A 12,090-nucleotide genomic window follows, 5' to 3' on the forward strand; every position below is an offset into this window, starting at 1 on the left:
GCACCTAATCCCCTATGGCGGGGCCCTCCTGCCTGTCACTCAAAGCGGCCATGTCCTTATTAATGTATAACTTTTAGTCTCAATATAATTTCAGCGGGAGAGTTATAAAAAATTCACCCCCATACATTTGTCATGGAAATTAGCTACGTGTAGAGACCAAACCTGTCATTTGTACCAGGCTGTAAACACATCTACTTCTGCTGTAAAGTTGGTAATTTTAACATGGGAGTCTCAGCCTCAGAGGTTGTCGCTTGGGTGTAGCCTGCATCTTGGCCATTGTCCATTAGGATTGACTCCCCCCACCCCATCCCCATGTTACCATTTGCCCAACTGGCTCCAGTGATGAGGACAGGGCCTGTGACCGTACTGCTGGGAAAGAAGCAAGGGAATCAGGAGAAAGCAAGACTCACAGAGGGCTCAAGAGACAAAATCAAGAAAGATGGAACAACTGGGGATTCCTTGTTTTAGTAAATACACTTATTTGCTTTTTGCCAAGAATTTAATGAGATGATTGATACCAGTCTCATGTACTGTAGGTTGTAGTTCTCTCTAATATTGAGTTTCAGTACTTTCTGAAGGGTTACTTGGTCATTTGACATTACTGAATGAAATTTACAAACACCATGTGGTGATGCCCCATTGCTGATACTGTTTTGGAAACACTATGCATGATTACAGAGAAAACTCACACCATAGGTGGTAATGATAATGCATTACTTTTGCAGTTTCAGTTCTCTGAAAAACATGTACAGGAGGTGGTGATTCATACGATTTAGATTCCTCCACTGGCGGAAGTTACGGTAATGTCACAAAACTCCACGTCTGTCTGGCAAAACTCTCATCGGTTACTGAAATTTTAGTTTACGTAAAAACAAACAGAAGTGGCTTCTCATTATAATGACAGCTCACCATGTCTGCCATTCTCTAACTTCTAAATTTCTTGAAATCAGAGCGGTGGCCCAATTCTACTATGTACTAATTTTACATTACTGATTTAAGTAAACTCATACATGCCAGTATGCTCTGTCAGTAAATCCTAGACATCACTGCTCCATAACTGATTACACAGCAGAAGCCGAAGAGCTTATTCAAGCTCTGTCGTCTCTGCCTAGAGTGAATTTATACCTTCGTGAACTTAAATGTGCAATTCAAATGAGAGTAGCATTATACAAATAATTTCAAGCTGTAGCTTTTGTTTTGTTTATACACTTCATGATAAATGGTGAAAAAATAAAATGTTGTAATTATGGTAAATATAAAATACAGAAAACCACTGCTTTGAACAGAAGATGAAGAGAGGGTGGGGAGAATAAACACTAACTACATCCCAGGGGAATATGAAAGTCTGGCATATATATTAGGCTCTGCTGTTTCCACCAAAAAAGGGGGTTAACAGAGTGGGAGAATAGTACAGAAGACTACTCCAGCACAGACATCCTAGTGATGGCATGGCGACAAGCTAAACAAACATTCTCAACAGAGGGACAGAAAGAACAGGAAGGAGGAGAGGGGAGAGGGGGAGGAGGGAGCTAAGGACAGCAGGGTTGAAAGATTGCTTGAGAGTTTAGGAAGAAACTGGGAGAAGGCTGTGACAAGGTGAACAACAACAAAATAGCTTTAAAGCAGTTGTGAGCCACTCTCTCCCCTGGAGGAAAGAACACTGAATCTTAGAAAGACAGAAACTTGTGGTTATCAGTGTTAATTAGGATGAACAGGATCAATACGCCGGTTATCAGTAGTTAGACAGGATCAGTCAGGACCACATAGCTACACTCAGATGGTCCAGTAGCACTTCAAACAATCATTGCTGCAGCAGGATGGCACAGTACAGTTGTGCAGTTGTGCTCATTTTTCAATTCCATAGGAGGGACACAGACAGCAGACACAGTTTGGTCTATTTTGGAAAAGGGCGCAGAACACAGCAGGAGCCACATTTACCGTCTGGAAAGTTCAGATGGGACCATACAAGCACGAGCAGATGTAAATATGCTCACAAGAGCACGCGCGCGCGCGCGCGCGCACACACACACACACACACACACACACACACACACACACACATATATGAGAGACAGCTATGAAACTGTGGGAACAAGGATTTTGAATCCTTCATTTGGTTGTAGTCAGAAAATCCAAAAATATTTTTCCACATCTGTTGAACTGAGCAATCCACTCCAACCAGCTGAAAACCCAGACATTTTCACTCAATGTTAGTGAAATAACTGAGAGATAAACTCAAGACAAGAACGCTGACAGCTTGTCTGTAGCCGCTACGTGTCAGGCTCATTTTATTACAGTTCAAATGGGTTGAATTAACAACAACGGGGCAGGAGAAAAGCCCATACAGCCATCTGTTCTCTACACTTTCATAGAGCAGCTATATGACAGGAAATAAAACAGCAGGATGAGAAAAAAATCTTATAATTCCCCAGCGGACCAAATGCTATTGTAACCCGGGTAACCTGCTGTAAGCCACTTTGGGGGCTTACTGTGCATGTAACAATGTAATATGACTCCCATAGCTTTCCCTGCTGCTCTTCCACATAGAGGTCAAAGGCTGAGGTCGACTGCAGAGCAGCCTCCCCGAGGCTAGTAAGGATTTATTGTGATGCTCAAGGACACAGCATAACAAAAATTTCTTGGGGTCTTGAACCCAGATCTCACTACTCATTACATCACATCCTGTTTCTGCCCCTGTGACAACTCTAGTACCTGAAAAGAGGGACTTTCTAAGAAAACTTATTAAGCAGCAGAATGTATCTCTCTCCAGCTTGATTTTACCCTAACAGACAACTCGTCCTCAACTAATCCGAAGAAGTGCTTCCAAACTTCATCTTGAGTTGTTTTGTTTCTGTTTACAGCTCATAGTGTGGCAGTGTATGACAAGTTTAACTGCCTGAGTTAGCTGTAATTTAATTAGTTAATAACCTTACAATGTCCTTAGATATTCAAGAAAACAAGACTAAGAGTCTACAGCCATGTTATTAGTGGCTCTGTGAGGCTATGCTTAGTCCCAGGAGTGCTTTGAGTTAAATAGCATGTTAACACATTCACAATGACATTGCCAATATGCTGATGTTTAGCAGGTTTAATGTTTACCAGGTCTGTGCTAACATGCTAACATTTGCTAATTAACACACCACACAAAGTACAGAGGCTGATGGGAACCTGCCAAATAGACATGACCTGATGATAGCAATATGAAGAGCCAATAGATCACCAAAGTTATTACCGTTCATCCTAAGAGGGAGATGAATGTGAGTGCCAAATTTCATGGCAATCTATCCAACAGCTGCTGAGACATTTTACGCTAAACACTAAATGTTAACATGCCATTCAACCATTCAAATGGTTTACATCAGCGTGTAATGAGTGAAAAAGAGGAAGTGCAGATAGATCTGTTTTCTGAGGACTACCACATCATTTTTAATTGTCCCATCTGGAAGTCTGCCCCTCTGATTACCCCGCCTTCAGTTTATCAGTAACTCAATATGTAACCAGACAGGGGGCCAGATCTGCTTTGCTGAATTATATGTCTGACAAATGGAAAATGCACTAATACAATAGGGAGAAAACACTTCTAGATATTTTATTTACTTGATTTATCCGAATCTGCAGCTTTAAGTCACGGAGCTAACGTTGGGGTATGTATTAAATGAGAGTCACAAACTGGGGCTATGCTGTTGCACCTTACATTTCATTTTTAGATCAAGTCACCTGTTATTTTTCAGTGCATACTGTATAACCATTTTTTTAAAAACCTTTTTATGTCACTTTTTACATTCATTTGGGCTGAGAGTTAGAGAAAAAGAAAAACAGAGTGATGACAGAGAAAGAAATACATGTGCATGTTTCAAGCTTTAAACATTAGAATAAATATATAAAAAGGGATGTGCCATCATTCTCATATCTGTGATCGCTTCCATGATGATGACATAACCCCAGAGCAAGAACCTCACAGCCAAAGCTTTTAGGTGTGCCTTTATGTTTAAGTAGGTCATGCTGGTTAGCTGATCTGACTGAGGGAAACCTCTCTTGAAAACCAGTTGAAAGAACTAAACAAAAGACAAACTGCTGGAGGTGGGATTCCTCTGAGTGCAGAGGACGACGTCTGTCTGTGTATGCATGTTTGAGCATGCGTGTTTCAATTAAGCTCAAGTTCTCCCAGTGAAGAATCTATCAACGTGCTACTGTATTTAAGCCTGGTATTGCAGCTTGTGCAGGCCAGTCTTTTGCCATACAGTCAGCACATACAGTACGTTTAATTAGCAACAGTGTTTAAAGTTGACTGTGTGTCCAGTTATATTATGATTGTTAATAGCCGCTCATACCTTTCATGAAACATGTTATACTGTATATAAAAGCAGAGGGAAAAATAAAAACTGATGTTCAGAGAACCTGAAAACTCACCACAAAGATGGAAGATAAAGCAGGGATTGTTCAGGGGAAACACACCTGCTCCATAGCTTTGAAGACGAGATGAAAGCGTCCTCTAATTACAGCACTTTGAACAACACAAATGTCAGTGCTTTACTTCTCTGGCCTGCGAGGTGTGTGGAGTAAAGAAATGACTCTCACTCTGACCCAGTCCTCTTTTGTTTGACATACTGTATAGCTCATATTACTGCTACCCTTGTGAGAAATGTTTGTGTTTCTGCTGTTTGATGAAGTACGTACTGTATCAGCTTTGCTCCTGCAGTTACATGGTGAAAATGTTCCTCTGAATCTCAGTTTGCTTAACAGCCAGGAGAGGAAAGAAAATGGACAGTGAGAAATCCCAAACTGGCTCCTATTCTGTTTTAACACAATTGATTAAATAGTTTCATAAATTATGTGCAGCCACTGATCGAAGTAATTACATGACTCCTTACTGTTGTGAATATCTGCATTTAAAAGAGGGGAGAGGAGAGCTGCTTATCTTATTTAGACCTGGCGCGCCACTACTTTGCAATGATGTCCGTATCTGCAACAATGAACTCTAGAAATCCCCAAATGCATGCATTTACCACCAGCACGGTGCAACAATGCATATAAATTTGATATTTTATTCAGCAGAGCACTCATGACAAATTAAACAAACATTATCTAAGAGCCAGTGAGTTAGATATGCAAATCTATAAAATGATGTTACCTAAAGTGTACTGCAGTGTCTTTTAAATGCCAAGAATAAGTCTATTAATATGAGAGCAATGAGGACGGTAGCTGTCAAAATCACAAAACAGCAACAGGTGGGAAGCAGCGACACCTTGTGGATTTATGACAGAACTGCAAGATCTAAAGCAGGGCTTACATGTGGATTATCTCACTTTAAAATCAGTTCCATGATTACAAAACATAGGATTTCTTAACTACATAGAACAGACTAGTAACAACACAGGTCTTTCTTTTATTATAATGTTACAATAGATGGAAAATGCAGGCCTACTTATGATCAGATGCGCATTTATAGAGTTATTGGTTGCTCTAAGTGTTCTTCCTGTCCTTAAGGGACCTGGAGAGAAAGCACAAAATAGGGGACAAAATGTACATTCCTTGTTCAATGCAATTTAGTACAAGATGTCCTCTTTAAGTTAATGGAGCAAAAAAAAAAACCACTGTCCAGCCAAACACAAAGAGGGGATTTAGTACTAAAAGGACTGTAGCTTTGGAAGATGTGCACTTTTTAATTATTTTTTTTTTGTGTGTCTAATTCAGACTGATAGCAGCTTGTATTATCAGCAGATAAAGTTGTATTAGGCTTGGTCAGTATGTGAATAACTTCTCACATCACACTTACTATAAAAGCTTAGTGTGATTTTGATTCCTGTTTGTGTTTTTATATTTATGTATTTCATAACTTTTTTTTTAAATTAGAGATCATCTCATCTACTTTTGGTTTTGTGTGTGTCATTTTCTTCACTACGGTTTCACTCTCAAAACATCTGAAAGTGGAGGCTGTGGTTACTGAGCAATCAAAGCTATTAAAGTCCTCACTATCAGCCTAATGCAAGGTTTCACTTCAAAATGCAGAGGAGCAAATGGGCTGTGAAATATGTGATAATGATGATAAGCTTCCTCCAGGTTTACAGAAAGCCAGAGGGAGACACAAAGAGAAAGCACGACCTTATAATGCTCTGTTCTGCTATCACTGCAGCTACACATACGGTATAATTTCACAGTGTTCTAGAGTGAGCATTTAGGGACAAGGACAATTAAACCACTGACTGCAGAGGGACAGCCTGCTATTATACAGTTTAAAATATGGTTCAAATCAAACAAAGAAATCTCAGCCTCTGATATCAAGAGGCAACATGACAACACATTGTGAAATGCGCTATTTACAGAAAACACTCATTTTATCAACATAAATTCGCCTATTTAGAGGAAATTAGGCTCGATAAATATTCTTTAAATAGGGCAACACCTCTTCACTCTGGCCTCCCAGGTGAACATCGACCCACACAATACCTACAGTGGATTCTACTGTAACCAGTTCCCCTGCATACATGAGAGAGATGCAGATGGCCATACAATATTACATCAGGCTTTCAATCTCCAATGTACTGTAAAGCTGTAAAGCAGATTCATGAAGTAAATAGTTCACCGGTCTGACAAATATGTTTCAGTTCATCTTCACACAGCTTCCTTACTTCAGATGTTCCTTCATTAATAAATAAAAAAAAGAAAACAGACAACATGTTAACATGTAACTACAGAAAAAAGAAGAGTAAATAATGAAATTACTGTCACACTGTTGTCGCCTACTGGGGCCCTTAGAGTAGAACGGAGCTATTGTTAGTGTTATTAGTAGCAAAATGAGAAAAAGACCTTTTGCAAACAGCAAGATCAAGGGAAATGACGGTTTGTGTTGGGAGTAGCTGATTTTCTAATTGAAATCCATATAATGTTAACAAAAAAATCAGTCTGGTGCAGCTACACAGTGCAGTGAGAAGAGGAACCATATTATAAGCCTAAGCCCCTACTTGAGGACTGCAGAGACAAGAGATCTCAGGGATGTTTGTTCACTAACATATGGTGGGAACATTCATGCTTTGAGCTTTTGTGGCAAAAAAAGCAGAATGGGGTGAGAACCACAGAGAGCTTCATACTGGATGCAGAGTACACAAGACGAGGCAGCTGGAAGTCAGAAGCAGATGGACCAGCAGTCTCTGTGCTGAAATACCCATTTAAGGTTGTGTATCACTAAACACTTGTAATTGAGCAAGGCTGTAGATTACCAAGTAGCTAATGGGATCAACCTCTGGTACATGCCACAAACAAGCAAAGAGGGCAAAGCAGATGGTTAACTGAAAGCTTTAAATTAATGTCCAACACACAAAATATTAACTTCTGAAAATGTAGATATGCATCATAAACTGTACGAATCTAAGGGCTATTTTAAATAAATGTGTGTGACTTGGGAATACTTTGGCTTTTCTACAAGCAAGGACTTTACCTGACCAAAATGCCATTCTCGGTTGTGGTTGAGTAATCTAAAATCTAAAATATCTCTGCATATTCAAGAATAATGTGTGAAAAATTACTGAAGTTAGAATTGTCCAGAAAATACAAAACATTGTCGATAAGATAAATCAAGAGGCGTCAATATATGCAATATGGCACCAGGACAATAATCAGATACATGGCCTGATGAGTATTCCATACTTATCATTGACCTCTGCAGTCAGCATGGGCAAACAGCCCAGAAGGACTGCTGGGCTGCTGTCCATGTCTTTCAGTAGTCTCTCTTTCAGAAAGTTGGACATTTATAAATCCACCTTGTAACTCAAAACAAGACCATGAAGCTTCAGCTCCACTTCAGATCCTCTTTAGAAATGTCTCTCATAAGGTGCATGACTTCATGATACATGCTTGCCATGCCTTTTCGCACAATGCTGCTTTCTGTCAGGAGCGGTGGAACAAGCTGTAGCTGACCCGTGAGGCATACATGGCTAGATGAGCAGCTGGGTTAACGGGGTTGTGGCCATATGAGCAGCCCAGTCCACAGAGTGCTGCTGATTCAGCCTGCAGGTTAATATTAAGGGGACAGCATAAGGGAAAGAAGCCAGGGTGGAGTAGAGCTTTGTGTCCAACACCGGCTATTTTGAGTTTCTCCACTTCAGTCTCCTGAAGCCTCTTGGCTTTAGCCCGTCGGTTTTGGAACCAGATCTTGACCTGAGTCTCGGTGAGTGACAGGGAGGAGGAGAATTCAGCCCGCTCTGCAATGGACAGGTATTGCTTCTGACAAAACTTTTTCTCCAAAGCCAGAAGCTGTGTGGTGGTGAAGGGAGTGCGAGGCTTGCGGTTGGTTTTGTGCTTCCTCAAGGAGCAGACTGCCGGACTGAGCTGCCCTAAAAGACATGACATAAATGTGAGACTGAAATTGGCAGTTATTTTAAATAGTTAATGACTAAGTTATTTAGCAAAAGAATCATATGGTATTATATTATATAATCATATTAAAAGTGTATTCTAATACATTATCCCAGGTATAGTGCTAAAAATACAAAAAATTTAAAATGTGATTTAAAAAATGAATGAATGTTTAAACATTTAAAATATAAACATTAGAATTTTCTGTTTTATTAAATAGTTTATTGTCTGGCTTTTATATATATAAAGGAAGACACCCCTTGAAAAAATGTATTAAATCTATAAACTGATTTACAGGGTATATTTATTAGAATTACATCCATCTCCCCTTAAATTTAGTTATGAATGTAGTTATAAAGTTCTGAAGGGAGATTTATTTTCTCTCTACCGTGTTCAATTGGATCATTAATTGCTTGATTTAAGGGTCAAAGAATTAAACCACTAGTTTGCAGTAAACAGACTTTGATAAATGATTCAGGAAACCAGAACACTTACGGGGTAGTGTTGGCATCTTAATGGGGCTGGATATCCAAGATGCACTGTCCTCTTGTTCCGATGGCTCTGATTTAATAGATATTTTTTGTTGGGGAAACTCATCAGTACTGTGCGCTGGATCACCATTAAGGGTGTCGTGTACTTTTCCTCTATCCATCCTGTTCAGCGGCCTCCTGTCTGACATAAGTGCATGTATGCTGAAAGGCAAGCAGGACACCTGTTCCATGCGCTTCTTCAGCCGTGGTGGTTTAACATCCTCGTCTGTTAAAAATGCATCTCTCCAGTCTCCAAGGGAAGACATATTTGCTTGAATTTGGCTGGGATCAATATTTAATTCCAAGCCAGAACACACATAACTTTGTGTCACGGACTGTAAAAATACTGTACAACTGCCACACAGAGGGAAAATCTGGAGTAAGTTGCGCTTAGCTGTCACAACGTTGACAAAGTTGGTGCTGGGAAAACTGTGGGGAGGGACTCAGCACTGTGGTGGGGATCACTGTGGTGCCACACCCCTCAGCTAGACAGCAAGTCAGCCACTCATCAGCCTCATTCACCAGAAATTACGAGGGAGAAGACTGCTTTGTTTAAATGGTATTAAAGGTATTATCATAATTACAGACAGCAATAAACCGTATTATTTTATTTACACCGCAAGCCTTTGTTTGACATTGCATGCAGAAGAAAATACTCCTGATATCCTGAATTAATGCACAGGAATTCTGGATGATACTGAGGTACTGTGTGGAAGAAAAAACCCTACTAATATATGTAAATCAATCCCATGCCTACTAAAGTCTCTCCCATCCTGCAATTAGACTGATGGATTGGCATGGCTATATCTCAGAGCGTCAGCAGTGGAGGGATGAAAGACATGAGTGACATCTAAGGAGCTGACAGAGCTCCTAACTCGAGCCCCAACTCGCAAGACCTAACACAACAACTGTGAGAATAATCACAAGGGTAATCAATAAGCATCATGGTGCTTTTACATTTCAGACACCACAGTACAGTAAGAACACCCTTAAATGTGAGAGTCATTTGGGAGATGGATTAAGGTTTTGGGTGGGAGTTAAAATGACTGCTATTGCATTGTTATTATTAACACCTTGTAATTAAGTCTGTGGAATCCGGTTCTTTCAAGCAGGATTTAACGGTAATGATGGAAAATTGCTACCTTTCTGAGGTGTGTGGCGCCCGCTGCGATTAGTCTCAGTCTCTGCTCTGTCAGTGGAGACAGAGGCGTCTCGTGCCTGTTTGAAGATCATACCTGTGGGGCTCAAGAGTATTAGGAAGCATCATGAGATTTACAACAGCAGCTTTAGCCTTCCTAAACACTGCCTCTGAGCACTGATGACATACAGCAATGTAACATCCTGAACACCAACAAGAAAGTGCATGGATGTTACAGCTGACGTTAACAGGTCGACAGCAGAAGAGTGAGAGTTCATGTTCATTCAACTAAGGAGCAACATGCACAGCAGCTCATGCAAAACTAGACAGCACTCAGAGAGTGCAAACCTCCACCAAGGCAACTCAGTTTCCCAACAATGTCCATTACATGTAACATCAATAGGATAGTTTGACCTTCACAATATGATAGCTTGTCCATGAAAACCTACCACTGACATTTGGAATGACGCTGATATCAGTATCTGCCATTACCATCTGGACTGGGATCAAGATAATCCAGATTCGTTCCTGCACCGGCAGTCACTGCATATAGTAGAGCTTTACCCAGCTCAGGGATGTCAGCGTTCCTTCATTCGCTGTCTTGCACATCGAGGTGTAATGAGCAGTAGCACTGTTTCTATTGACAGTAAATGGGCAGCTGTTGCTGGCCCAGGGATTTATCTCCATATGAGCTCAAAGTGTCAGCAGCACAGCCGTGACTTTCAGCCCAAAGAGGGCTCACATGCAGTTGACAGCCTTTCCAACACTCACAATGGTGAAGAATCTTTTTTTTTAAATTCCTGGATCTGGATGGTGATCTGGACCATGAGTTATGCAGTTAACAAACAAAGCAACAAACACTAGCGAAAACAGTACCCCTGTCTTTGGCAGAGGTAATGAATGTGCTTATTGCATGCTGTATAATCTGCTCCCAGTTTGTGTCTATACTCTTCGCCCTGACTTTGTCTATGTGTCTCTCTTATATATAGATATGCCCACATTTACAAAACGCAAAGGCCACCTGGGAAGTGACTGGTGTGTCCTGCCCATTGCCTTGTGATCAGTTCTCAGAAAGACTTTGTACTCTGTAATCAGCAGGATTATAAATGCATCAGTGGCATGACTATGCAGTACCTCAACATCTTTAGTCTCCATATGAAGCAAAGTGCTCACACAGCATGAGCTCACTCTCATGTAAACACATACAAATTAGTTAAGGGGCCTCATTTCAACATGCTCTCTACAAATAGGTCTGCTGGAGTGCATGAACATGTGGGTGTACATGTAGTACTGTATCTGTGCATGCTTGAAAATAACAAGACTTACTGGGAAAATTCACCCACTGGCTAATCACTGTAACTACATTTCTGTAGAATCCAATTAGCTGGAAGATCTAGTTAAGCTGTGACAAACAGCAAGGAGGTTGTAGATGTATAATAGTGAGGGTAAGTTTGAAAAAACTGTCAATTACAGTAATTTCTGTAATTACATTATACAAATACTTAATGTTAATTTGGATTTAAAATAACTAAGTTACAGCCCTAATACAAAGCAACATTACCTCTAGCAACTTACAAGGACAAAGTAGAAACCAGCTTCAAGCTGAGAGGGTAATTTTGCCCTGGGATACTGGAGTTAGTCAGATGTTTTTGCTATCGATTGTTCAGGCCCTTCACTCAGTTCAATCATTACTTTACAGTTAGTTCTGTCTTTCAGGGGCTCTATTGTTCCCCACATTGTTGTTTGAAGTGAGTCACGTCATACTATTAAGACAGCCAAGACAGGTTATCTAACAAAAGCACTGCAGATAGAGTATCCTCATCTCAACACACCAAATGTGTATACAGTGGGTAAGGAAAGTATTCAGACCCCCTTAAATTTTTCACTCTTTGTTATATTGCAGCCATATGCTAAAATCATTTAAGTTCATTTTTTTCCTCATTAATGTACACACAGCACCCCATATTGACAGAAAAACACAGAATTTTTGACATTTTTGCAGATTTATTAAAAAAGAAAAACTGAAATATCACATGGTCATAAGTATTCAGACCCTTTGCTGTGACACTC

General features: G+C 40.2%; 1 protein-coding gene across 1 annotated transcript; it reads right to left on the reverse strand.

Annotated features, from left to right (window-relative positions):
* Positions 1 to 7,884: 7,884 nt before the first annotated feature.
* LOC109955223 (homeobox protein H17-like) lies at positions 7,885 to 8,991 on the reverse strand. Its single transcript, XM_020591177.1, has 2 exons — positions 8,848 to 8,991; positions 7,885 to 8,330 (listed from the first exon to the last, which is right to left on the reverse strand). Exons 1-2 carry the CDS (start codon positions 8,861 to 8,863, stop codon positions 7,885 to 7,887), a joined length of 462 nt encoding a protein of 153 aa, XP_020446833.1. The 5' UTR covers positions 8,864 to 8,991.
* Between the last annotated feature and the right edge of the window lie 3,099 nt (positions 8,992 to 12,090).

This window comes from Monopterus albus, unplaced genomic scaffold (assembly GCF_001952655.1).
Source record: "Monopterus albus unplaced genomic scaffold, M_albus_1.0 scaffold2.1, whole genome shotgun sequence".
NCBI classification, from domain to species: domain Eukaryota; kingdom Metazoa; phylum Chordata; class Actinopteri; order Synbranchiformes; family Synbranchidae; genus Monopterus; species Monopterus albus.